This window comes from Maniola jurtina, chromosome 25, assembly GCF_905333055.1.
Source record: "Maniola jurtina chromosome 25, ilManJurt1.1, whole genome shotgun sequence".
NCBI lineage: Eukaryota > Metazoa > Arthropoda > Insecta > Lepidoptera > Nymphalidae > Maniola > Maniola jurtina.
Window position 1 is genome coordinate 5,833,398 of NC_060053.1, and position 27,742 is coordinate 5,861,139.

The 27,742-nt window shown below is 38.1% G+C and overlaps 3 protein-coding genes across 5 annotated transcripts in view; 1 reads left to right on the forward strand and 2 right to left on the reverse strand.

The window, feature by feature from the left end:
• Positions 1 to 10,661, reverse strand: LOC123878236. Of its 2 annotated transcripts, XM_045925386.1 has the most exons (5): positions 10,651 to 10,661; positions 4,787 to 4,791; positions 2,582 to 2,870; positions 1,607 to 1,868; positions 1 to 930 (listed from the first exon to the last, which is right to left on the reverse strand). In XM_045925386.1, the coding sequence occupies exons 3-5, from the start codon at positions 2,825 to 2,827 to the stop codon at positions 833 to 835; spliced, it is 606 nt and encodes a 201-aa protein (XP_045781342.1). In that variant the 5' UTR covers positions 2,828 to 2,870; positions 4,787 to 4,791; positions 10,651 to 10,661; the 3' UTR covers positions 1 to 832. The 2 variants fall into 2 exon arrangements, with proteins under 2 accessions (XP_045781342.1, XP_045781343.1); XM_045925387.1 differs by lacking the exons at positions 4,787 to 4,791; positions 10,651 to 10,661 and adding an exon at positions 2,981 to 3,086 and having other exon boundaries at positions 2,582 to 2,846.
• On the reverse strand, positions 3,544 to 6,614 carry LOC123878234 (macro domain-containing protein CT2219-like). Its single transcript, XM_045925385.1, has 4 exons — positions 6,166 to 6,614; positions 5,681 to 5,773; positions 4,935 to 5,010; positions 3,544 to 4,371 (listed from the first exon to the last, which is right to left on the reverse strand). The coding sequence occupies exons 1-4, from the start codon at positions 6,511 to 6,513 to the stop codon at positions 4,067 to 4,069; spliced, it is 822 nt and encodes a 273-aa protein (XP_045781341.1). The 5' UTR covers positions 6,514 to 6,614; the 3' UTR covers positions 3,544 to 4,066.
• The window catches only part of LOC123878221 (neutral alpha-glucosidase AB), a 22,083-nt gene continuing 1,701 nt past the window's right edge, over positions 7,361 to 27,742 (forward strand). For both annotated transcript variants that reach the window (XM_045925355.1, XM_045925356.1), the window contains exons 1-20: positions 7,361 to 7,554; positions 7,665 to 7,899; positions 11,097 to 11,224; positions 11,558 to 11,777; positions 13,550 to 13,661; positions 14,262 to 14,406; positions 15,096 to 15,233; positions 15,902 to 16,010; positions 16,681 to 16,820; positions 17,354 to 17,420; positions 18,615 to 18,735; positions 19,554 to 19,696; positions 20,655 to 20,752; positions 21,207 to 21,329; positions 23,235 to 23,400; positions 24,273 to 24,409; positions 24,803 to 24,915; positions 25,412 to 25,569; positions 26,075 to 26,188; positions 26,991 to 27,100. In XM_045925355.1, the coding sequence (XP_045781311.1) occupies positions 7,666 to 7,899; positions 11,097 to 11,224; positions 11,558 to 11,777; positions 13,550 to 13,661; positions 14,262 to 14,406; positions 15,096 to 15,233; positions 15,902 to 16,010; positions 16,681 to 16,820; positions 17,354 to 17,420; positions 18,615 to 18,735; positions 19,554 to 19,696; positions 20,655 to 20,752; positions 21,207 to 21,329; positions 23,235 to 23,400; positions 24,273 to 24,409; positions 24,803 to 24,915; positions 25,412 to 25,569; positions 26,075 to 26,188; positions 26,991 to 27,100 (2,576 nt within the window). In that variant the 5' untranslated portion in view covers positions 7,361 to 7,554; position 7,665. The remainder of the gene's footprint in view (positions 7,555 to 7,664; positions 7,900 to 11,096; positions 11,225 to 11,557; positions 11,778 to 13,549; positions 13,662 to 14,261; positions 14,407 to 15,095; positions 15,234 to 15,901; positions 16,011 to 16,680; positions 16,821 to 17,353; positions 17,421 to 18,614; positions 18,736 to 19,553; positions 19,697 to 20,654; positions 20,753 to 21,206; positions 21,330 to 23,234; positions 23,401 to 24,272; positions 24,410 to 24,802; positions 24,916 to 25,411; positions 25,570 to 26,074; positions 26,189 to 26,990; positions 27,101 to 27,742) is intronic.

Sequence of the window (27,742 nt, forward strand, 5' to 3'; positions counted from 1 at the left end):
GCCCGCTTCTTTGTCCGCGTGGAGTAAATAAATTTCTAATCCCTTTTTACCCCCTTAGGGCTTGAATTTTTCAAAACCCTTTCTTAGTGAATGTCTATGTCATAATAGTATCTAAATTTTTGCCTGATCCGCCAGTAGTTTGAGCTGTGCATTAATAGATCAGTCAGTCAGTCAGCTTTCTCTTTGATATATGTAAGTAAATATATAAATGTTGATCAAACTATTTAATCTAATATTGATGGTAATGAAACTGAAGCTCTATAGATTCAATGCATCATAATGAAATATTTTTAACAAATAATAAATAATTGGAAAGTGCTCCCAAATTCAAATTCAAATTATTTTTATTTAATTAAACTTTTACAAGTGCTTTTGAATCCTCAAAATAATCTACCACTGGTTAGGAATGCCAGTGGTAGATTATTTTGACTCATTCAAAAGCACTTGTAAACTTCAAAACTTCTTTATTCCGATTACTATGGTCTTGGCGAAAATGTGTAACAGTAATTACGAAAGCGTGTTTCATATAGTTTACATCCCAGGGATGGTCATTTAAGCTACTTTTTGGCCTGGAAAATCAGAGTTCCCACAGAATTAAAAAAACGTAAATCCAGGGAAATGGCGTGGTGGGCAAATAGGTGCACAGATAGTTTACATCCCGTATATTGGGCTACTTTTTATCCCAGAAAATCAGAGGTCACTTGAGATTTTACAAAATCTAAATCCATGCGGACAAAGTCGTGGGCATCATGTAGTTCATTATAATTCTAATAAAACCTTTTTTTTTGGTTTTACCTAAATGGAACACATAAATTATTATTTGTGCTTAAAACTATATTTTCTTTTCTACCATATCTTTCATTTGCTTGCATTTTAAATATTTTCTTCTTTCCCTTTTCTTTTTTTTCAGTTTTCCAGATTTGACAGCTTCTGAAATGAAATAAAGTCTTCTATAATACTATCTATCCCAAACTAACCAGCTCTTTGGAAAACCGGAGCACTACAGACCCTCTTTGCATGTTCTATCTCCTTTATACTGAAGTGTTCTGAGAAGTTGTTTGACCTTAATCCATCCTCCTTTTTAGGGTTCTGTACCCTAGGGTGCCATCGGGACCCTAATACTAAGACTGCTGTCCGTCTGTCTGCCTATCAAAGGGATGTATCTCGTGAACCGTAATAAGTAAAGAGTTTAAATTTTCACAAAATGTGTATATCTATCGCCGCTATAATAACAAATAATAAAAATTTCAAAATGGCCACCCTGAAAATTAAAGATTTATTTCTTGGTTAGCTTATTACAATATTCGTAGGGATCTCTAATTCTTTGAAAATAAAATATAGCCTATGTCACTCAGTAATAATGTAGCTTTCTACTGGTGAAAGAATTTTCAAAATCGGTTCAGTAGTTCCAGAGATTACTTCCTACAAACAAACTTACAGACTTTACCTCTTTATTATATTAGTATAGATAAAACATTGCTATCTGTCAAATTTTATGATTTTAAACCAACAGGAAGTTGGCGGGTCTTGACAGATAGAAAAATTGACAGAACGAGAAAGGATTCCTTTTTTTGGAGTATCTTGAAGTATAAATAAAGATATTTACTTGCTTCTACTTTCTGTTTGTTTGACAAAAGCTTCTTCCTCTCTGTCTCATGCAATTTCACATGCTTGACCAAGTTGTATAGAAACTTGAACCTCTGTGAGCACTTTGCGCATGCATACATCATGTCCTTTTCTTTGATTTTGTTTTGGTGTAAGGAACTTTTGAAGGAAGTGGTGAATGTCTCTGAATGTTTTATCACACCGCCTGGCAATATTTCTAATGTTGGCCAACTGTCTGGATTTGAAACCACAAATTCAGATGTCTGAAAAAAATCAAGTAATTCAAGCATTTCTAAAAATCTATACTATTATAAATTCAAAAGTGTGACTGTCTGCCTGTGTGCTAGCTTTTCGTGACCCATTGGTTAAATCAATTTTAATGAAAGGCACTGAAATAGCTTGCAGTCCACAAGAAACATAGGAAGGACCACTTGCTTGATTCCTCGCTATTAATATTTAAAAAATACCAGTCAAGTGCCAGTTGAACCCTCATACCATCATACAAGAAACACTTTTTACTTATTTTTTATGTAACTACAAATTCACGGTTTTAATAATTTTTCTCTTTACTTGTGCTATAAGACACTGCTACCTACCAAATCATGATTTTAGGTCAACAGGACCTAAAAATTAAAAAAAAAAATATAGGCCCTATAAAAATAGATGCTCACATGCTTAGTTGTAAGCCCAACTAGTTTCAAATCCATCCGGGGTCCTTTCTCACAGGGACTCAGCTTGCAAACATTTTGGTTCAATATTGACAGTGGAAATCACTCATGATAGTTAAAATGCTAAAAAGTACCTACCCTATAGGTTATTTATGATACCCTTAACGGGTCCTGACAATTAGTTAATAAAGTGATCCTTTTTCTCTGGAGATATGGAAACCCAAAAAACTAACATAGACTGCTAAAATAGTAAGCTTTCTTTTGCTATAAATAAGTAGGCATTACAGGCTGGCATAGATATAGTTTACCTTGCATTCATCCTGACTCTCAATGAAGTCTTCAACCTCCTCGGATTGTATCAACACCATACTCCCTATATTGGAGTCTTCGTCATTAAATACGCAGCTATAGTCGTGATCGATAACACTGTTTACATACGGAGACGTATCGAGGACGTAAACATCTGAACTTCTATCTGGCTGTACATCCTCCATTCTCACTAAAGTTACGTTTTCCAGATCTTCATTACACTCCAAAGCACTTGTAGAGGACATTTTCGTCTTATTTCAACCACTACAATGGGCAATTTTGTTGTGATAGTTAGTTAGTGTGTTTGGTTAGCTAAATGGCAAATTTTTATTGGTATTTTTTGCACTTTTTTGGTAATGTTAAAGTGTATGAAATTGTTACGAGATATATATACGTACACTATGCACTATTTAAGCAGCTCAACATGAATTTAAAACAAAAATTGCATTTTTAAATAATTTTTTAGGTTGATTTACTCTTTGAAGTACGACCATAGATAATACACATTACACCATTTCTTTTTTTTTTTCTTTCTCTCTCGTCTGGCTTTACAAAGATTGGCCAATGTCAAGTTTGTAGTTATTTTAAACTATACAAGTATGGACCACATAGAAGGGGGACAGCCTTCGGTCATAGGTGGGGACTGGGGACAGCGTGACACTTCAAGATGGCGATTTGGCCATTGTGGCCTGCCTTGAACCGCAGACCAATAACATATCGTGAACTGTACTACATTAGAAACGGGTAACATTGATTTAATAACATGGGTTTTATAAAAGGGTTACTAATAATTATTATTATAGTCCACATTATACTTATCAGGAGCTTGGGCATTGGAAACAAAAATAATTATTTGGATCGTTTTAACAATTTAATTAACTGCATGATAAAAATGTCTTAAAAAATAAAACGAGTTAGCCCATTAAAAACGTGGGAATCGGACGTTCGAAGGGTTTTGTGTCATCATACGACATACCAACAACAATTTAATTACGGATAGAGCCATATTATACTAATTTAATTAATTATGATCGCTTTAGTACACTAATTATGTATTATGTTCATGAATATTTTTTTTCTTAATAATAATTCATAACATAACTAATAATTTATGATCATGGATAATTTTTTTGTGATGTAATCAATTTAGCCAATTAAAAATTACAACCAAATCATACCATATGGATCATATGGTATGATTTGGTTCAACATAAATGAGTCATTATGCTGCAGCTCCGCGCCATAAAACAAAATTGAATTGAATTGAATAAATCAGTCGTATAGTATCTGTTTCAGGATGACCATTCAGCTTGGTTGTAGTAGTGAGCATATCTATAGTAGTGAGCATATCCATAAGTGTTAACTCATTTGTGTGCGTAATGTAAACCGCGTCGCGCTTGAAACTGATTGCCACGCACACTATAACAACGTGTACGTGTGCACTCACACAAACGTAGAAAAATGGTCAAATGGAACATCTGTACCTAATAATTACGTTCATGAATAGGAAAGTACATTTGCATCAAAGTCTCGTAGATATCCACATCAATGGGCATAAAAGTACAGAAAATAATTTTTTCCATCTTGCTATTGTTTTCTAGAAATTTCCTTGCAGTAGATAAAGCGATGTGGGCAGCGAGGCGATTAGGGAATCCATATATTCCCGTGGATATGCATGGGAAGGCTATGGATCTTATGTTATATTGAGATGCATATGCAAGACTTTTTTCATAACATGATTTAAGATTAGGTGCTGACCCGTTTTGAGGTCCAACAGTGTGGATGACATCTGAAAAAAAATAAGATTAACAATAACTGATAAAACCACACCACCAAATAAGAGATTAAAATTGATTTTAGGACATTGAAATAAGGTTTACCTATATTTATTGTCTTTATTTCTTTATCAATAAAGCAAATAAGTTGCCAATGTATAATAAACCTTACTTTAATGTCCTAAAATTGAATATTGAATACAATCATATTTTTTTCTGCTGTCTGCACCAGTGTATCTGAATGGACCCTAATATAATCTGCAAGAAGAAGTTTGTATAGCACTGTTTTTGTTATGTAATCCCATACAAATGATAGGGTCAAAAATCTTAGCTAACTATTTTGAGTCACCAACCAATCACAAATGAAACTGTTTTCTAATTGAACTCTGAATGTTTTTATTTTAAAACATGTTTGTGTACCTCAAAATGGTTAACTAAGATGTTTGCCTGTATCATTTGTATGAAATTGTAGGGGATTAGGAAACAGAGAGAGTGGTATACTAACTTCTTTTTGCAGATAGGGTATTAGATAAATATATGCCTACAGATATCTTTTTAAACTGTAGGTAATACATACACTTAGCAGGTAAATTGTATCCTCCAGTGATCCTAGCCTCTCCTGTAGGACATCCACCCAGGGTGTTGCATTCTTTCTGTAAGCATTTGAAGATTTGTATAAGAAAAACCGGTCAAGTTCAAGTTGCATATGCATATGAAGGGTTATATTCCAATATACAAGATATAATACTTTGATATGCAGCACTGTAAGTTAATGATAGACAGCGCCATCTACATATTGTGATTAAGTAAACTAATTATTTGTTCATAAACACATTTTTTTTGTGATGTAACCACAAGATCACAGTTTTCAGATTTTTTCCTTTGCCAGTGCTATAAAACTTACTAAATTCCAAATTGCTAAATTCCATGATTCTAGATCAACAGGAAGTACCCTGTAGGTTTTGATTTCGTTTTCTTGACACAACAGACAGACAGACAAACAAAGGTTTTCCTTTTGAGGTACAGAACCGTAAAAATGTAAAGTCAATCTATTGACTTCCTGACATATCAAAATACAGCACTGGTGGTTCTAGAATATTAAGATGTTTCCATATTAAAAAGCATTGATCCCTTTTATTATATTCTTCATTGAAAACGGATATCAACATCAAATTGGGATGAATATAGTCTCAAGAAAATGTGTTTTCAAACCAAACTGGAGTAGTCAGACAAAGATCTTAAAAATGTAGTCTTAATTTTTTTCACCATCCTGTAAAAATTTGTGGACTAGTCCAGCTCATTTATTTATTTATTTTTATTTACCTGTAGCAATGGTCCAGCCGCTCTATGTATGGCTCCGTCAACTCCACCTCCAGCTTTTAACATTGAATTTGCTGCATTTACAATAGCGTCAACCTACAATTAATTAAAACAACATTCCATTTGGTTCCATTATAGAAAACTGCCAATAAATAAATAATTTATCTAAAGATTGAAAAATAAAATAACTCATCATATTGCGGCAATCCCATGGAACTAATTTATACAAGACTCTATACCTTTAATTATTAATATTTCTAATTGCTATCAGGTTTTCATGATACTAGGTCAATGGGAAGGGCCCTGTAGGTTTTAATTCTCATGATGGGTCTTGAAAGACATGGCAGACAGTCGACAAAGTAATCCTACAAGGATTTCTTTTTCTTTTAAAGGTACAGAACTCTAAAGAAGTGCTGCTCCCCTGCTCCACTTTATAGTAGCTGTGTTGTACCTCAGACTGCATAAATAACTAAATGAAAATTACCTACCTCCAACTTGGTGATATCGCCTTTAAAAATAGAAACCTTATCGGCAAGTTCTTTATTCTTCTCTGAATCTATTTTTATCTTACGAAATTCCGTAACATCTTCAGCGGTGGGATTTTTTGCCTCCAACCCTTTGTTTTCAACAAAATATTTACACCAAGTGTCCACTCTATTCAAAATAATATAGTCGTCGGATTTATATAATTTCCTTTTTTCCTCTATGGGCAAAGACATTAAACGTTCTTTTTCAGATTCCCATTCCGTGCTCATTCTCACTACTGAATGTAAACAACTCTGCTTGAAACTAAATGCAATTTTATGAATTCTTTGGAAACTGCTCAAAACCGGCATTTGCCTTTATCTTATCTTTTTGCAACTCAAAATACTCTTTGCTCAAAAAAAAACCTTTCAGAACCGTTGGTGATAAAAGGTCAAAGGTCACGTCAATGTTGAACTCTAATGTCTGGTGCCACTGAAATGGACGTAAGTTAGTACGCTGGAAAAGACGCAGTACTGATAAGTTAATACGCGCCCGCAGCCGATTCCAAAGACAATGGAACATCGAAGCCCACGAGCGTAACTTGTGTGGTCTGTGGACCATACTGTAGTCTTTGGTGTGGACAGGATAGTAACACTTGCTAGATGGTTAGTAGATTATTGGTAATAATTGACACTTTGTTCAAATGCCAAATGCATAGATTAATGATACCTACTTGGCTACAGATGAAATAGTTTTCGCGTGAACATTAATCGCATCAGTAACATATAAACATTCAGTTCCAAGTATGCTCACATGATGCTCAAAATGGCGTAGTTAAATCAAGTTGATTCAAAAACAGTTGGGCAATCGCAAGTCCAGCGTACTTGTATTATTAGATGATAGAGAGGTCGTCAGTCTAGTGCTGTACAGTCTGTGCACGGTGTGTCAGACATGTTTTTTTGAACTGGTTTTACAGCTCTGGAATCTAGTACTTTGAGCCTGTTGACTAGACAGAGAAATCATGTTTAATCATTCGTTGAGTTTCATTTACACAGCTCTAGGTTACAGGTTCAGACTGTGTTATTTAGGAATGTCATAGTTCGCTAAAACGTACCTAACTACTATAGTCAAATTGTAAAATAATGATAGTACCATATTTAATATTAAACCTAGCAACATTAAATCCAAAAGTCTAGAATCCAGAACTAGTTATCAATCACTTCGCTTCTATAAAAAAATAACATTAAAAAATTGTCGAGCGAAATTCCTCCACGTAATGCAGGCGTGCTTTAATTAGGATTTTAAACTAAATTCATTGAATAATCATTGCTAAACAGTGATGTCGGTTTAAAGAGGAAATTTTCTTGTCACCCCGTAGTATTAATTGTTAAGGAAACAATTTAAACGATCAGGTATGAACTGAAATATCATGTTACTTATTCGCTTTGTTACCGGTCTTTGATAAAACACAAATAGCTGTTTCTTTGTTTAACTATACGAGTAATTGTGTGCTTTTTTACAGGATGAAGGCCTTAGGTCTGCTTCTGATAGCGGCTTTGGGGCTAAACGGGAGTTTGGGGGTCGATAGGAACAATTTTAAAACCTGCGATCAGTCTGGATTTTGCAAGCGTTTGCGAGGATTAAAGCCAGAGAAATCTCAGTACGCTTTGAATGTGGACAGTGTTTTCGTCCACGGTAACGTTCTCTCTGCGGAAGTGGTCACTGTTGACTATGAAGGAGAGACAAAAAATGTCTTAGTGAGTTTTTTTTTAATTTATTCTGTTAGTAGGCATATGAGATGATAAGTTCTTTGTAATATCATAACAAGTTTTGTCACTAAGATAGGATGTTAAAAGGACAAGAGGATTATTAAGAATATTGAGAGTTTTCTCATAGTTCATACTTGAAATGGAGGAGGAAAGAAAATTGAAATAGGATGATAATCCTGCCAAAAGACTAGGTTTAAGGAATCACCAAGTAATACATGTTAGCTTGCTGCAATAAAAATTGTAATGTGATAACAACTGATGATTTATGCTGACAATCTTATGTTTCTCATTTTATATACAACATTTATATGTTATAACTTGCAATACTATTCCATTGTTTCTATTCCTAATTTATTTAATTACCAATGTTTATGAACCCACACAACTCCACATAAATTGGATGAACCAGACTTTCACAGCCTAGATATAGTCCTTTGCATGATTCATTAGTGATACTCATTACTGAAATTAGAGATCGAATACTTGCAAGTATTTTGAGCCCTGTTATTTGTTTTCACTTTGTAACTGGGCAGGTTGATTCTGCAAAGCCTGCAACAATCATTATTACAATCGTAATTGTTTTAATTAGCTGAATTTATGGTATCCTTGCTGCAACAATACATAGTTGTATTCAATAAAGAGAGAGTGTCGGCCAATCAGAGGTGGCAGTAATCATTACCAGCTGCCATTTTAGTGCAATCGAGCAGCTAGTGTTCATATTTGCCCATATATCTCTACTATGCTGTTCACTATGTTTTTTAAAAAAACCAAAGCACTATTAGCATCTAATAATCTACTACTAGGCATTAATTTAGACTGTACAAGTTGATACCCGCAACTTTGTATGTGTGCAATTAGGGTTTTTACATAATTATTCTATCAGAAATCTTCGATTTTCCAGGACAAAAAGTAGCCTATGTCACACTTTAGGTCTTCATCTGTATACATGCAAAAAAATCGCATTGATTCGTTGCTTTGTTGTGGCATGATTAAAGGACTAACAAACAAACACATTTTTCATTTATAATATAGTTAGTTACTAGCTAATGCCCGCAGCTTCGCCCGCGTGGATTGGTCAGATCCCCTGCAGCATCAGGATTGAGGAGTTGGACTCCAAATTTTTTATGAAACAATGTCGCAAAGTTCCTCTATCGATTAAAAAAGAAATGACGCAAATCGGTTCAGAAATCTCGGAGATTTCGGTGTACATAGGTGAAAAATACAATTCCCTTTTTGAAAGTCGGTTAAAAAAGTAGCCTATGTTACTCCCTGGTCAATTTTCTACTTGTCTGTGAAAATCCCGTCAAAATCGGTTCAGCCGTTCCCAAGATTAGCCTTTTCAAACAGACAGACAGACAGACAGACAGACAAAAATTTTAAAAACGTGTAATTCAGTTATAGTATCGTTCAAATAACCATATGACCTTAATATGCGGTAGTTATTTCGAAATTACAGACAGACACTCCAATTTTATTTATTAGTATAGATTATCACCAAACAACACTACATTTTTGTATAGCATCTCTTATCTACCCATTAAAAATCCTTTAACCTTGATCACACTACATTTTCAATTAATTTAAATTCCTGTTTGTATAATAAAGTCTGATTGTTTTAACCATAGCCATACTAATATTATAAATGCAAATGTGTTTTCCTTACTTTATTACAGTCCATCTGCTTACTGATTTTGTGCTATCAAATTAGCTGTTACAATAGGAAAATTGATTGCACACTATCAATTTCTTTGTTACAGAAAAGATTAAACAGGTAGTTACTAGTTTCCATAAATAGTAAACCTGTATAGCTATTTCTTTGTTAGGATACCTAAGTAATTTGTATATGTCATACTATATTTCCTTGTGCCTGATAAACAAGTATTCTAAGCAAAATAATGAAATTGGAGCTGAGATTGGGGGCAGAGTAGCTCCAGAAGACCTTCCTTTTTTTTTCTCTCTCGTCTGGCTTTACAAAGATTAGCCAATGTCAAGTTTGTAGTTATTTGTAATAAGTTAGTTAAACTATACAAGTATGGACCATATAACCGACGTACGCACGGCACACCCTTAGAGCGCTTTCCAGTCAGTTTTAACAAAAAAAACACTCCAAAAAGGCACAACATGCCCGCCAGCTAACACCAACACAGACGAAGTCCAAGACCTTCCTGTGGGTCATAAATGTGGATAGTGTAACCTTTACCTAATATGTTATCTGTGAGCAAATTACTAAAGCTACATAAAAGCACTTGTTCCTTGAGCTGTAAACTGTGTTTTAAAAGGTTTAGGCCAGTGGTTCTCAAACTTTTTTGGTGACGGAACCCTTTTGGGAAGCAAACTACTTGATGGAACACTACAATAAAACAATAGTTTTTAAAAGTGTATTCTTATGAGATATTGTACCAGCTATTAGGTAACGCATGTTTCTACAAATACAAATAAATAAATACCTAAATAAATATACCTACGCGCGGCCGCGGAGTCAAAACGTTCGACCAGAGAGAGCTGTTTTGTTTTTTTTTCTAAATTCTTGCGGAACCCCTACAGAGGTATCGCGGAACCCTAGGGTTCCGCGGAACACGCTTAGAGTATAGCTGGTTTAGGCAAATTCAACTGCCTCGTTGCCTTGGTTTGGTGATTTGTATGTTCCACTGCAGATGATGAGGACTTGTGTTCGATTCCCGGGTCGGGCCAAAATAGTTAGGCATTAGATTTTTCTGTTAAGAAATTCTCAATACCTACTAGCCCAGAGTTAGAAAGTTTTTTAAGCAGTGTTTTACCGCCCCGCCTTGGAGAGCACGTAAAGTCATCGCTCCACCTTAGTGTGGTTTTACAGTGACGCTTTCGCCAGCGCGGTTGGTAAGCGTCGCGGGCCACGAGCTTTGCGTCTCTTGGATCGTTACATAGTCGCGCGGATGGCCCGCGCTGACGGCAATTCGGCCACCGCGCTTACCGCCCTCGCGCTTACCACCCGCGCGGACGGTAAGCGTTACTGTAAAACCAGCCTTAGGCTGCATCATCTCCTGCTTGGTATGATTGCAGTCAAGCGCAAGACCATGTAGTTATAAAAAACAAACAGCGGTCCAAGATTCGATCGTCATCATCAGCGGCCCAAGATTCGACCGTCTGCGGCCCATGTTCGGACCCTAGTCTGATTGGTTACTATAATAGTTTATTACTATCCACAGTGGCGATACGCTCTGAGGCTATCAGCTCTTGCGGACAGCAGCTTCCGCGTGGAAATGGATGAGGCTGATCCCCTCTACCCTCGTTACAGGACGCAGATCGCCCTTGAGGGCGAACCTAAGGCAGATGGGTACGCTATCTATACTATTTTTTTAATTAAATAAATCATTCATTCAGTAAGGTTCTGTACGTCCATAATATATAAAAAAAGGAACCCTTATAGGATCAATCGTGTATTGTATCAGTGTGAATCAGTGTGAATTGGCTGTGACAGACGTCTGTCTGTACATCTGTCACAGCCAATTCACACTGAATCTACCCAAGCAATTCAATTGTGAAACATGAATTTCTGTGAACCCAACAGTGAAATTTGAATATCAGGGTAAGATAGGATAGGTACTTCTGGGGGCAAATTCCTTTGGCTCTCTCTCTGTTTCTAAACATAGGCATTTTTTTTTTTCAGAATAAAACTAGTCTCAAACGAGAACGGCAAACTCACCCTTGCAAACAACCAGGGTCATAGAGTGGTGATAACTACAGAACCCTTGAAGATAGAGTTTGTTGACCATTCGGGTGAAGTCTCCGTAGTACTTAATGAAAACTCACAGTTATTGGTTGAACCGCTCAGAGCGCGGAGGGAGAGGAGAGATGACGATGACGAGCAGGGCAACGCTGTGGAGGTGGTAAGATGGTTTTTAAAATTTTTTTATTAGTTTTAGTTGTTCTTATGTTGACATTCCTTCAAAATTGGTATTTGTTTTTTTCGACTACCTTCTTATCCAGTCAAGTTGAAATTTTACATGCCTACTATTACACAGATATGAGCCCTGTTAATAACCACTAAAATTGTCCTTTTGATATGAAATTTGACACACAAAGTTAAAATGGCGCGTGAGAACTGTTTTTATACGCATTATAGTCTGACCTACAGCCAATTTTTTTTTAAAGAATATTAGCTATGCTAATAATGACTAATACTTCCCTTTCGGGTGGGGTTTGAACCGCCGACCTTTCGGAATTCAGTCCTCTCCTCAACTGTTGAGCTATCGAAGCTCATCAATTTGACTTACATAGTATCTGATATTGTTATATTAAATGCCTTGTGGATTGTTGTGTCAGAGATATTATTTAAAGATGTTACTAATCGGAAACTAAATTAACAATAGTAAACTACTTGAGAATTGAGATAAATCGCGAGCGATATCGGTCACGTAATGAGATAACTCGAGATCGATGACATTACGTGAACACACGAATTATATTATCTGAACTTCTAAACGTGGTATATTAGTAGGGTTGGCACTTGCCGAGACCTAGAATCCAAAAGCCGAATTTACAGCTTTAAATTAAGTTTTTTTTAAATCCTGTGGGAACTCTTTGCTTTTCCGGGATGAAAAGTTGCCTATGCCAATTTACGAAACACAAGCTATTTCTTTACGCATATAAATCGCTTAAACGGATGGACCTTTGAGAATCTCGTAGGAACTTTTTGATTTTCTAGGATAAGAAGTTCCATCCCTGGGATGTAAGCTAACTCTGTACCAAACATCAAAATCGATTAAACTGTTGAGCCGTGAAAAGCCAGCAGACAGACAGACAGACAGACACACTTTCGCATTTATATTATTAGTATGGATTAAGTAGATATATCAAATATGGATGATTTGAAAAAAATGTTACACACTGCAGGACATATGCAAAATGTACTCTATTGCTATGTAACAAGGTCCATTTTCATCTTAAAAGTTCATTAAGGTTTAGGATGTCTCATTATATTCTATTTACATTCAATTAATTGCCTACGTGAGGTCAAGTGTGCATTAGATATGTCATAATATGGTTATCGCCGCTAAACGTGTTATAAAATTAATTGATGCGTATATAAAACGACATTTATTATTGTTGTTATGTATTTGGTTACTACCTAAGTGTACCTATATTTTTCTACACAGTGATTTTTCAGGCGATTTTTCGCAAAAAGTGATTTAAAGGGTTCCGTACTTCAAAAAAAAAAACGGAACCCTTATAGAATCACTTTGTTGTCTGTCTGTCTGTCTTATCTATCGTGTCTGTCAAAAAAACCTATAGGGTACTTCCCGTTAACCTAGAATCATGAAATGTGGCAGGTAGGTAGATCTTATAGCACAAATAAAGAAAAAAATCTGAAAACCGTGAGTTTGTGGTAACGTCACAAATTTTTTTTAAATGTGTGCATGAAAAAATAATTAATATTTTCAATTTTCAAAGTTAGATAAGTATACCCAGGGAAATGAATACTATACTCATATGAAAGGACTTTCACTGTACATTCTAAACCAGATTTTTATTTATTTTTATGCGTAATAGTTTTTGATTTAGCGTGCAAAATGTCGGAAAACATATCCGAGTACGGAACCCTCGGTGCGCGCGTCTGACTCGCACTTGGCTGGTTTTTTAATTTAATTTCATGTTCTAGGAAGAGGAAGGCACGTGGGGTGAAAATTTCAAAGGACACCATGACAGCAAACCTCGTGGTAACGAGGCCGTGTCCCTCGACGTTTCCTTCCCCGGCGCCAACCATGTCTATGGTAAGTTTCTACTATCCTATCGTATCGCTAGGCCAAGGTCTTCACCAGTACGTAGTCGAAATCGTAGTCGAAAAAACGGATGCATATGAGGAGATTTGCCTCATTTTTAATTCCAAAGCCCAAATACTAATTTTCATTGCTATGTTGCGACGTGATAGAAACGCGCATTACAGTATTTAAATGAAAATACTTAAAAGCTCGCTTCATCAAAGCGACAATTCGTTGGTGTGGGTGGAACCTAAAAAAGTGGTTTCCACAGATGACGGAAACAACGTTATTTGTGCGTGTCACCCTTTTCCTCTAACCGCACTTCACCCTGAGAGAATTAGCTTAAAATTCAAGATTTTTTTGATCAAAAATGGCAAAGTAAAATTGCAAATCGACTTACTTTATCCCGGAAAACCAATGAGTTCCCACGGGATTTTTAAAACCTATATTGACGGGAACGAAGTCGCGGGCATTAGCTAGTGGAGAGATAAATCGATATATGGCTTAGTTATAGATCTAGAACAACAAAGAATAGAATAATAGGCGTAATATATTTGTATGGAGAAACGCGTAAGTAGTGTACCCTTAAGTAAAAAAAATTGATTTTCGCAGGTATACCAGAGCACACAGACAACTTCTTCCTCAAAACGACAACATCCAGTGAGCCATACCGTCTATACAACCTCGACGTGTTTGAATACGAACTCGATAGCCCTATGGCTATCTACGGCGCCGTTCCCGTACTTTATTCCCATAGGTGAGATTAGCATTTTGTCCTTTTTTGTCCTCAAAAGGAAAAAGGAATCCTTCTAGTATCACTTCGTCGTCTGCCTGTCTGTTTGTCTGTCCGTCGCTCCGTCTGTCGTGTCTGTCAAGAAAACCTATAGAGTACTTCCCGTTGGCCTAGAATTATGAAATTTGGCAGGTAGATAGCATTTATAGCACAAGTAAAGGAATAAATCCGGAAACCGTGAATTTGTGGTAACATCACAGAAAAAATAATTAAAATGTGTTTCAATTTTATAAGTAAGATAACTATACTAAATGAGGTATATTTGTACATTGAAAGGGCTTTATTTGTACATTCTAAAACAGAATGTTATTTATTATAAAGCATAATGTTTTTGATTTATCATGCAAAATGTCGGCTAAAATACCCAAGTACGAAATCCTCGGTGCGCAAGTCTGACTCGCACTTGGCCGGTTTTTTGTGGTTCTTTTGATGGCTTTATGGGCTTTGTGATGCTGATTCAATTTATCGAAAACTGACTTTTTATTTTATTTTATCTAATAGAAAGCCAACAGTATACAAAGAAATAATAATTTTATGACAACTTATTTAAACTTAACTCTAGCTATCAATGCATTCTCACTTACAGGTTAACTCAACATCCATTTTTTCGACCTTCATAATATGTGCTGATATGTGTTATCATGTTTTTGCAGTGCAAAACGCTCAGCAGGGGTGTTTTGGCATAACTCGGCAGAAACTTGGGTGGATATCGTAAACTATAGCGAAGGAAACGTGGTCTCTTCCTTGGTCAACTTTGTCACCGGCGGACAAAAGCAACGGGTTGATGCGAGGTACGTACGGTTGATAAAAATTTCGCGCTCGCTGCGCTTTTAATACTTTGTAAACATCGTGAGGAAACCTGCATGTATGTCTGCCAATGCGTACTTGGCTAACGTGGTTGACTATGGCCAAAAGGCAAAAACCCTTCTCATTCTGAGAGGAGACCCGTGCCCTGTAGTGAGCCGGCGATGGGTTGATCATGATATTATTTTATTTTTAAAACATAGTTGAAAACTCAAACCCAACTGCGATCATCTTAAATGGTGAAATGTTAGAGCCAAATTGTTTTTCTGTCTCTTGATATATTTTAATGTTGTTGTACATTTATATTCATCAGCTCAGAATTTTCTCCTCTTTCATTTGACATCCCACTCGATACAATAGCAAAAAAAAAATTTTAGACCCCCACTTTTTTTCATGTAACATTTGTTGGTCAATTTTTTCGTATAAAATATAGCCTATGTCACCCGGGCCTTTGCAACGAATCAATTGACACCTTATTCATCTAAATCGGCCCAGTAGTTTAGGCACTACGGTGGAACACACAGAATCTGGATACAAACATACATACATATATACATAGACTGCTAAAATCATAACCCTTCCTTTTGGCTTCGCCGCAGTCGGGTAAAAAAGCATTTGCTACGCATGATGCTACAGCTGCAATACTTGTCCATAGGTTCATGAGTGAATCCGGTATCGTGGACATATTCGTTCTGATGGGTGACAGGCCGGCTGACGTGTTCCGACAATATACCGCGCTTACCGGAGTTGCACCCATCCCGCCCGTGAGTGACTATATAATATTTTTCTCTCACTCGTTCGGAAATTGCTACTTTATTAAAAAAATCGGTCAAGTGCGAGTCAAATTCGCGCACTAAGGGTTCCGTACTCGGGTATTTTTTCGACATTTTGCACGATCAATCAAAAACTATTATACATAAAAATAAATAAAAATCTGTTTCAGAATGTACATGTAAAGCCCTTTCATATGATACCCCACTTGGTATAGTTATCTTATTTTGAAAATTGAAACACATTTTAATTTTTTTTTAAATGATGTAACCACAAATTCGCGGTTTATTATTTATTCCTGTATTTGTGCTGTAACCTACTACCTACCTGCCAGATTTCATGATTCTAGGTCAACGGGAAGTACCCTATAGGTTTCTTGACAAACAGACAGACAACGAAGTGATCCTATAAGGGTTCCGTTTTTCCTTTTCAGGTACGGAACCCTAAAAAACAGTCAAGTGCGAGTCGGACTTGCACACAAAGAGTTCCGTACCATCATACACGATATAACACTTAATTTCAATTTATTGCAATTCCATAAATACATTCAACAATCGTTTCTCTTATGATCACACGCCAGCAAGACGATAATAAAAGTTGCTGGACAGTTTTATACTGGTAATAAGGTTCTTTAAGTGCGCACTAAGATTTTTTTTTTTTCAGAAATTCTCTCTGGCATACCACCAATCTCGCTGGAACTACAACGATGAAAATGACTTAAGAAGCGTCGACGAAGGTTTCGATGAACACGACATTCCTGCTGACACACTGTGGCTTGATATCGAATACACGGACAAAAAGAAGTAAGCGTATAAAACAGTCTCTGAGCTAAGCCGCGGACGAACTATAACAGTTTCTTACATCTTGGGTTAGCAACTGTTCCTTAAATAGAAAGGATTGTGTACATTTGATGCGTATTCGTTCCGGACACATTCCACTAAATAAATTTGGTTACTTAATGAAAAAAGTCATATCACCTGACTGTCCCGATTGTGATAGACCGGAGGACGTACACCATTTGTTAGTGGAATGTGTGCGGAACGAGGCGGAGAGATGGGAGATCTGCAATAGATTTCCCATTCTTCGCCAGGTCGGCGGCTGTAACAGTGCCCTATCCCAACCTCTGTCGGATGAGGCTAGGGCACTGTTACGGCTGTACAAGAAGGCCTTACGCAAATAAGTGGTTAAGTATATAATGTGGCCTTACGGAGTGACATTTTCCAAATGGAAAAAACTCTCAAAAATCAAGATAAAAAAAAAAAAAACAGTTCCTTATTTGCTACGGAGCCCTAAAAACTATTGAAAAACGCATTTTTAATACATTTTTATTTTCCAGATATTTCACATGGGACGTGGAAAAATTCAGACACCCCGCCGAGATGGTTGCGAACTTGACTGCCAAAGTATGTGATATTTTGATTACATATATTGATGACTAGATGATGCCTGCGACTTCGTCTGCGTGGATTTGGGTTTTGTGTTAATTTCCGAAACGCAAGCTACCTCTGTACTGAATCCCATATAAACCGGTTAAACGGATGGGTCTTTAAGAATCCCTTAGGAATCTTTTGGTTTTCTGGGATACAAATTAGCCTATGTTCGTCCCCGGGATGTTCGCTAACGTACCAAATTTCATCAAAATCGGTTGAACTGTTGGGCCGTGAAAAGCTAGAAGACAGATACACTTTCGCATTTATAATACTAAGAAAAACCCTCTGTTTATATTTTTTTAGTTAATAAATATACATACATACATGAGTATGGATTTGTATCAATGTATAAAATGTGGAATGTTTTATTAAAATCCTGTGGGAACTTTTTGTTTTTCTGTTAATTGGATGGGCCTTGAAATAGTAGCAGGCAAACTGACACACATTTAAATGGTTTTTTTCATTAAAGTATAGTGAGTTATATACCTACTTTTTTTTTCATGTAACATCCGTTAGGTGAATTTTTTCGTATAAAATGTAGCCTATGTCACCCGGACCTTTACGACGAATCTATTGACACCTCATCAAAATCGGCCCAGTAGTTTAGGTGCTACGGTGGAACATACAGAATCTGGATACATACATATGTAGCGGTTGCCACATTCGCAAGAAGATGTCGCTTCTAAACTCAATCAATCAACAACGCTCGAAACATGAACCCCAGCCTGATAACTCACGACCTACGCCTAGATGGCAGCACGGGTAGCTTAATTGGCATACAAGGAGAAACACGCAACTTTCAATCGCATCGACAGAGCGTTAACCAAATTGGACTATATATAGAAGTTTCAACGTACTACCGTCGGCCCAGCTGGCGCTACCGAGCACAACACCGCTCGGTTGGGAAATTTCCCTATTGCTACGGTCGAGCACACAGCCACACCAGCTCCCGTACACATATATAGACTGCTAAAATCATAACCCTTCCTTTTGACTTTGCTGCAGTCGGGTAAAAAGATATTTTGGATACATGTACCCACATGTATGCCTATTGCCTACATGTAACAAATACCCACACACATACTACATATACTGCGAAAATCATAACCCTTCCTTTTGGCTTTGCCTCAGTTGGGTAAAAAAAAATAAGTATGGATTGTCGCACAGGGTCGCAAGCTAGTGGTAATCATAGACCCGCACATAAAGCGAGAGGCGGGCTACTTCGTACACGAAGACTGCACTGAGAGAGGGTACTATGTGAAGAACAAGGACGGCAACGATTATGAGGGTAACTATAGTTTTACTAACATTGTTTTCAATTCAATTCAATTCAATTATCTTTATTGCTAATTTGGGTTAGTTTACAGATCTTAATAGTATTGTTAGGTTCTGCCAAATTACAATCATTAAAAATTAAAATGTGTTTCAATTTTCAAGATAAGATCTATACCAAGTGGGATATCATATGAAAGGGCCTTTACCTGTACATTTTTAAATACATTTTCATTTATTTTTATAATCTATATCTATACTTATAAATAAAATTGGAGTGTCTGTCTGTAATTTCGAAATAACTACCTCATATTAAGCTCATAGGGTTATTTGAACGATACCTTAACTGAATCATACGTTTTTAAAATTTTTGTCTGTCTGTCTGTCTGTCTGTCTGTCTGTCTGTTTGAAAAGGCTAATCTTTGGAACGGCTGAACCGATTTTGACGGGATTTTCACAGGCAAGTAGAGGATTGACCAGGGTGTAACATAGGCTACTTTTTTAACCGACTTTCAAAAAGGGAGTTGTGTTTTTCTATCTATGTACACCGAAATCTCTGAGATTTCTGAACCGATTCGCGTAATTTTTTTTTTAATCGATAGAGGAACTTTGCGACATTGTTTCATAAAAAATTTGGATTCCAACTCCTCAATCCTGATGCTGCAGGGGATCTGACCAATCCACGCGGGCGAAGCTGCGGGTATCAGCTAGTATAGTATAATAGTTTTTGATTTTTCGTGCAATATGTTGGAAAAAATACCCGAGTACGGAACCCTCGGTGCGCGAGTGTGGCTCGGACTTGGCTGCTTTTTTAATTACGTGTAATCTCCCCAGGGTGGTGTTGGCCGGGGTCGTCGTCGTACCCGGACTTCTTCAACCCGGAAGTGACAAAGTACTACGTGGAGCGGTACAAGTTCGAGAACTTCCCCGGAACTAGCAAGGACGTTCACATTTGGAACGACATGAACGAGCCTAGTGTGAGTATAACACTTTAAAGTGGATGCGACGGGTCTGCCCGCGAAATTCAAATTTAATCTGGTTTTTCGCGATTTGTAAACTAATACGACAACGTAGGCTTATGGTATTCTAGTTGCGACAATGGCAGTATCATTTCCACGTGTTTATATAAAAATCTTTACTTGATAGGGCCCAGTTTAAGAAATTAGCTCTAGTATCGACTGTAACTCACAAATTAGTCGATACTAGAGCTAATTTCTTAAACTGGACCCTTTCAAGTAAAGATTTTTATATAAACCTGTGAGGATGATACTGCCATTGGCGCAATTAAAATGCCATAAGTCTACGTTGTCGTATTAGATTACAAATTGCGAAAAACCAGATTGAATTTCGCGGGCAGACCCGTCGCTTGCCCCTTAAGAGCCCCGTTAACGGTAGGACAACTCGTTGGTAGGTATAGTGCCGTTTCCACAGATGAAGAAAATAACGTCATCTGTGCGTGTAACCCTTTCCCTCAAACCGCGCCACACCCCGAGAGAGGTCGGGTGAATGAATTTTGCTTGTGATACAGGATTTCTTAATCAAAAACGGCAAGGGGAGAATTCAAATCGACGTTTGGAATTACGCCTATTTTTCCCAAAAGAAAACATTTTATTACACAAACCAGAGATATTTGACATTATTATAAAGTAAAGTGTGACATGACTTAGTTAATTTTTTTAAGCGGGCCAACTTATCGGTTTCTACACGGCATCTTACCGGAGTGCTCAATTGCTTGGTGGCACATGTTTGCCTGTACGGTGGTAACTAGCCACGACCGTAGCCTCCAACCAGACCAAACCATAGACAATTTAGAAATTATCATTGCCCTGCCGGGTATCGAACCTGAAACCTCCCACTCATAAGCCCACAGCGCTCACCACTGCGCTGGAAAGTCGTCAAATTAGAGACGGATTATGTATTTGTTTGTTATGACAGGTTTTCAACGGTCCAGAGATAACAATGCCAAAGGATTGTCGACACTGGAAGCCCCCTCAAGACGGACAAGACGGCCTCGCCGCATACTGGGAACACAGGTAAAAGGAGTCTTGATAAAAGAGGCATACTTGCGCCGCTTGCCGTTTTCAGTCATTTCTGCTGCGGCTCCCGGTCTGATGCTGTCTCCCTGATATGACACGGGGCCAATGTGTCAACGCACGTTGCGTCCCACATTAGTGCCCGTCCCCGCTACCAGGAAACCAGCGTCAATCCATCAGGTCTCTTGCCATCATCCTGACAAATCTCTGCTGGTTTAATGAGTGCAGGAATATCTATGGTTAATGTTATAGCTCGTAGCTTTAGTTTTAAGTAACGTAATTAATTATCACCACTATATCGTACAAGTTTAACAATTTTGACCATCAAAAGGAGTAAAATTGTACCTACTTTGAATAAATGATTTTGACTTTGATTTTGACTTTGACTTTATACTTTAGTGGTACAAACCCCTTCTCTGAGGGATAAAAATTTAAATTACGATTCGTTTGACAGACACGTTCACAACGAGTACGGGCAGTGGTACATCCAAGCGACGCATCAAGGCATGCTGGCGCGCACAGACGGCAAATACCGACCCTTCATACTCACACGGTCCACCTTTGCCGGCACTCAACGGTGAGTTTATTCCATTAATTTTTTTTTAAGTTATAGACTAACGCTTGGCTGCAATCAGACCTGCTGGTAAGTGATGATGCAGCCTAAGATGGAGCGCGCTTGCCTAGAAGTTGCCTATTCACTCTTGACTTGAGGATACCTATAATAAAAGAGTAGGGGAAAACAACCGCCCATTGTTCCAGATCCTTTTTTCCACGCACATGCAAACTTTGGAATCAACTCCCATCGACAGTGTTCCACTAGATTAAAACATGGGGTTATTCAAGGGGCGGACCAACAAATTCCTGAAAGGCCGGCAATGTATCGGCGGTACCTCAGGTGCTGCAAATGTTTATGAGCGGCGGTAATCACTTGACATCAGGCGACCCGCCTGCTCGTTTGAGAGCTTAGTTTAAATCATTAGAGTAAATCTGTACCTTTAGAAGGGTTATTTCAAACAAAAATCGTGTATAACGAATAAAATATTCGTAGAGTAGGTACTCGTAGATACTACGGTGGAAATCGGGATAGCAGTGAGTCAGAAAAGAGGGTTTCGAAAAAATAATTTATATAACTTATCTTACTAATTTTCATCCCGGAAAATCATAGAGTTCTCGCGCGATTTTTGGAAATCTAAATCCACGCGGACGAAGTTGCGGGTATCAGCTAGTAATAGTATATATGCTCTGACTATCTCCGTGATCGTCAGCAATTCGTTCGCTATGGCATATATGAGTCTAAACCTTATCATACGCGATCCGGTGTAAGCCAAGGCTCTATTTTAGGACCCTTATTCTTCCTAATTATGATAAACGATCTTCCAGAATGTATAAAATATGCAAAATGTCTATTATATGCTGATGACCTAAAACTTATATTAGAAATAACTTCTGCCGAAGATTGCCTCAAGTTGCAACGCGATCTAACAGCTGTATGTAACTGGAGTAAAACGAACAAAATGGAATTCAACCGTGACAAATGTTCAGTCATGACCTTTGGTAAAGTTCGGTATCCCTTGATACATGAATATAAAATGGATGGAATTCCCATTCCCAGAGTACAAAATGTGAAAGACTTAGGCGTAACTTTTGATACTAAATTAACCTTCCGAGACCATATCAATACAGTGGCAGCTGACTCATTTCGAAGATTAGGATTTTTATTGCGTAACTCTCGGGAGTTCCATAGCCCTTTAGTAATAAGGTTACTATATTATGCCTTAGTCCGAAGCAAACTCGAAACAAGTACCTGTGTCTGGCATCCGTACGAGAAAAAATACGGACTCATGTTAGAAAAAGTGCAAAAGGCCTTCCTAAGATACTTGTATAAGCGTTGCTATGGATATTACCCCTTCCTATATCGAACCAAATTTCTTTTAGGTTGCTTGGGTTTTAACTCCTTGGAGGTCAGACGGACTTGCGACCAACTAAAAATCATATGCCGAATTTTGCGAGGGGATGTCGACGCTCCAGACCTTCATGACCAACTCTGTCGTATACGAGTACCTAAATTAAATAATAATCTTCGTCCACGAAAGAATAAACTTTTCGTGATACCAGTTCATCGTACTGTTGCTCGATCTATGGCACCGATACCGCGTTCATTGGCTTCCTTCAACGCGCTCTCGGATATAAATGATCAATGGGATCCATTCAATGACGGGTGGGCATCGTTGGTTCAGGAGTTACTGAGGTACGCGGAGAGCATTGAATGAACAGGATCATTCAGTGCTCTCAGCGTATACATTCATTCAAAATTTAAAATCTTTTATTGTATCATATTTTGTTCTATCTTTACCTTTTATTTTTATTTATTTTTTATTTTTTGTATAATAATTAATCATCTAGTTCGTGTAAGTGGCTCTGCCGTTCAATTAGATGTAAATAAATAAATAAATAAATAAATAAATATGCGATGTTATTTTAGTTACGCGGCAGTATGGACGGGAGACAACGCGGCCGAGTGGGGTTTCCTGCAAGCGTCAGTACCGATGTGTATTTCCCTCGCGGCCGCCGGCATCAGTTTCTGTGGCTCGGACGTCGGCGGCTTCTTCAAGTACCCTGAGGCTGAGCTCATGACTCGGTGGTATCAGGTATGTGTGTATACTACCTCCTTTACAGACAGCAACTTCTCGATCGAATACTACATGGCGCTGTGCAGTTTTATCACGCTAACAAAGTTTTTTATCAATTTTGAATGTAATAACCGCCTCGTTGCCCACATATAGCAAGTGCCGTAATTGTTGTTTTTGGAAGACTTAGGATAAGTACCATGTTTCTGCTATGACTCCCTTGTCACGTCAATATAAACTGTAACAAATATGATTCGAAGCTACCAGGATAGTATACTTGAAAGGTGATGCAATCAATCAAATATTGCAATCTAGTTTGGGGGTTTTTGCCAAAGTTGACATTGACGGTAACGACGTACCAGTTTCTGTTGCCCCAAGAATCCTGATTTCAAGTTCAAGTATCCTGAAACTGAGCTCATGATTCGGTGGTATTAGGTGTGTCTACCTCCTTTATAGATAACAACTTCTCGATCAAATACTAGATACGCAGAGTTTTATCACGCTATCGAAGTTTTTACATTTGGGAAATGAAAAGGGATTTTTAAGTCTCCAACTTCCAAATTACACAATAGATGGCGCTGTACGAAGTTTTACCACGCTATCGAAGCTTTCACGTTAGAAAATTACAATGGTAACGGTGTAAAATCATTTATGAAACAATAATTAATAATTATGATTTCATTTATAATTAAGAATCAAAATATTTGTACGCCGCTACGGCTAATGTGTTTGAACTCTGTAATAATTACCAACATCTTGTAACACACATTATGCAAATAAAGTATTTCTATTTCTATAAATGTTTTAGTATACTGGTTTGAAATGTCTTGTACGATGGTACGAAACCCTTTGTGTGCGAGTTTGACTCACACTTAACCTGTTTATTTGTCCAGGCGGGCGCGTACCAAGCGTTCTTCCGAGCGCACTCGCACATCGAGACCAAGCGCCGGGAGCCCTGGCTGTACGACGCCACCACCACTTCCAGGATACGAGACGCCGTGCGACGCAGATACGCGCTGCTTGACTTCTGGTAATATGGGATGATGGCTATGTCAAAAATTTATTATTTCTCGGTCATTATTATGACTAAGAAATAATAAATTGTCTGTCCGAGAAAAGTTGCATAAGTTGTATTTGGTTAATAAATGTTTTTTATTTCATTTTTATTATTAAATAGAGGGTCTTCCAAAATGAGTAAAATCCAGGTCCACTGTTAGTTTTAAGTTTATTGGTTTCTTGCCGACTCATCTCAATAGATCTGCTTTCCGAATCGGTGATAGAGTCTTGCCATATCATAAGTGGCACATGCCGTCCCTACATGAAATAAATTCATTTCATTTACACCCGCACATGGTTCAAATCAAATCATTTATCTGCTTATTGTAGGTAAAAACATGAAATTAGAATGATAAGTACCTTACAGGTACACCCTATTCTACGAGCACATGGTCGATGGGTTACCGGTGACGCGGCCACTGTTCCAGGAGTTCCCCAAGGAAGAGGCCACTTTCACCATTGACAACCAGTATTTATTGGGTAAGGAAAAAACGTTCAAAATGGAGATGTTTCTATTTTTTTTATGAATCTCTATTCTCTATGTAGTAAGAAACAAAGCTTCTCTGTCTGTCCCTCGTACGCTTAGATCTTTTAAACTACCAACGACAAGATAATATACATATATTTTTAATAAAAATAGCTAAAGTGTTAACTGTGTACTAAGGTTAGCATAATTAGTTTTTTTTTTTTTTTAACCTATGTGATGTATTTATGATGTGAATGGAGTGATAACTATGATATTGGTAAGTTTGAAAGAGGCGTGTATAGCCTGCCAAACTGTGTTAGATTTATTATTTTGTGTTTATCCTGTGTTACGGTCGTTATGTTATTATGTTACGGTTGAGTACACATACACCCCAACGTGATCAAAGAGTGATCGCACACCACCGCAACAGCCGACGTGATCAAGAGTGTTCGCACACCGCACATCACCGCAAGGCACAGAACAAATAACATTTAAATTTGGAATTCTCAGGCGACAAGCTGCTCATCAGACCAGTGTTGGAGCAAGGAGTGTCGAGTGTGAAGGTGTACCTGCCGGGCAAGGAGGCCAGTACCCTGTGGTACGACGTGGACTCGTACCAAGCAGTCGCGGCCAACGGGTGGATGAATCTGGACGTTACTATCACCAAGGTAAGCAATAAAGCCGCCTTTGCACACAATTGTTTTATTTTTCTGTTTCTTCCTTTTGTGTTGTGTTCCTTTTCATGGTTTTGTGTGCAATAAAGATTACATATATCTATCAAGGTATGCGAAATAGCAGACATCATCATCAACACATCGCCGGCTAGTCAGCCTTGCAGCATCAGTTTTCCCCCTTTAATTTTAATAAAATGAAGTTTATCAACCTTCAAGTCAAGAGTGAATAGGTATCTTCTAGGCAAGCGTGCATCTTAGGCTGCACAATCACTTGTCAGCAGGTGTGATTGCAGCCAAGCCCTAGTCTATAACTTAAAAACAAAACTTGTTATATAATTATTAATTACCCATCGCCGGCTAGCCAGCCTTCCAGCATCAGTTTTCCCCTTCAATATTAATAAAACATCTTCTAGGCAAGCGTGCATCTTAAGCTGCACCAATTAGATTTAGATTGCAGCCAAGCCCCTAGTCTTATAACTTAAAAAAAAACTTGTTTCAGATCCCAGTGTACCAACGCGGCGGTACGATCGTGCCGCGCAAGGAGAGAATTCGACGCGCGTCGTCTTTGATGGCCAACGACCCATACACCCTCGTCGTCGCTTTGGACTCCAATGTAAGAGCTTGTTAAGTATAAGACTGCTGTATCTGGCGGCCTTAGGGTTTCAAAGTCAAAGTCGTTTATTCAAATTGGGTACTATTGTACACTTTCATCATCATCATCATCGTCAGCCTGTGGACGTCCACTGTTGGACATAGGCCTTCCCTAAAGAGCGCCACCACACCCGGTCCTCAGCCTTCCTCATCCAGCCACTTCCCGCCAGCCGCTTTATATCGTCGGTCCATCGTGCTGGAGGGCGTCCCACACTACGTTTGCTTAAACGCGGTCTCCACTCACTTTACACACTTTATGATTGTCAAAAATGATGTAGGGGTGATAATTAATTACGTTAACTTAAAACTAAAGCTAACGGTTCCAAACGCGCCCAAGTCTGAGAAGAGCGGACAACAAAGTCAGCCGGGTATTCTTTTCTTTTTTTACTATCACCACTTTACAAAATCACTTATTCTTATTAGAACTATCAAACCACTTATTTCAAATCTTGTACATTTATCGCTGCATTTAGGCAATCTTGAACGGAATTTCTTAGGGTTATTAATCTTCGGCTTAGGTCGAATCGACCTTCGGTTCAGTCACAAATTAGACTGTAAATGTAACCACAGAGTTTACACCTACAGTTCGACGTCACTGGCAGGCGTCAAATGTTACCTACATTTGACGCCTATTTTCCTTTGATTTCACGTCGCACATAGCCTAATATTTGACATATCGTCGATTCAGGATCAAACCGAGAGGTCCCTCACTCTAGTAACTAGTTCACTCCGATATAGTTTAATAAATGCCCGTTTTTTTGCAGAACACCGCTCACGGCACAATATACATCGACGATGGAGAAACTTTCGACTACAGGACCAATAAGTACATCTACGCGAGCTTCCACTATGAGCCGGCCGGTATGACTTACAAGTGAGTCCATATATATTTATATTTTAAAGAATATTAGCCATGCTAATCATGACTAGTACCCCCCTTTCCTCTCCAATTAAGCGTTAAGTTTGTGCCAGGAGTGGGTGCGACAATAGTACAACGGGTGGGGTGTGAACCGCCGACCTTTCGGGATTCAAGCCGATCACGTACACGTGACACTTGCTTATGACAAGCGTTTTGCGTGCAGTTATGTCCGTAGACATAACTGCACGCATCACGTCTACGCGAACGTTCACGCACGCGCACGCAAGCGGTATGCCATGTCTCATACACTTCCATACATTATAACGCAATGGTACGCGCTACGTCTACGCTTACGCGGCCTGTGTGGCCGGCGCTTTCAGTCGGCTCCTCAACCGTTGAGCTATCGAGGCTCTATTCTATACTAACTGATGCCTGCGACTTTTGACGGTCTTCCTGGCGCATTGGTAAGCGCTGTGGTCTTATTAGTAAGAGATCCCGGGTTTGATTCCCGGCAGGGGTTTGTAATTTTAAAATTTTAAAATTCTGGTCTTGTCTGGTGGGAGGCTACGGCCGTGGCTAGTTACCGCCCTACCGGCAAAGCCGTGCCGCCAAATGACATACAGAACCAAAAAATAACATACAGAACCAAAAATTACA

Coding starts and splice junctions, on each gene's coding strand:
- LOC123878236 (XM_045925386.1), bottom strand. CDS start 2,827: ATGTCCTCTACAAGTGCTTTGGAGTGTAATGAAGATCTGGAAAACGTA. Junction 1,869..2,581: donor AGAGTCAGGATGAATGCAAG/GTAAACTATATC, acceptor GATTTTTTTCAG/ACATCTGAATTTGTGGTTTC. Junction 931..1,606: donor CAAACAGAAAGTAGAAGCAA/GTAAATATCTTT, acceptor ATTTCATTTCAG/AAGCTGTCAAATCTGGAAAA.
- LOC123878234 (XM_045925385.1), bottom strand. CDS start 6,513: ATGCCGGTTTTGAGCAGTTTCCAAAGAATTCATAAAATTGCATTTAGT. Junction 5,011..5,680: donor CGGCTGGACCATTGCTACAG/GTAAATAAAAAT, acceptor AAATGCTTACAG/AAAGAATGCAACACCCTGGG. Junction 4,372..4,934: donor ATACAATTTACCTGCTAAGT/GTATGTATTACC, acceptor ATTTTTTTTCAG/ATGTCATCCACACTGTTGGA.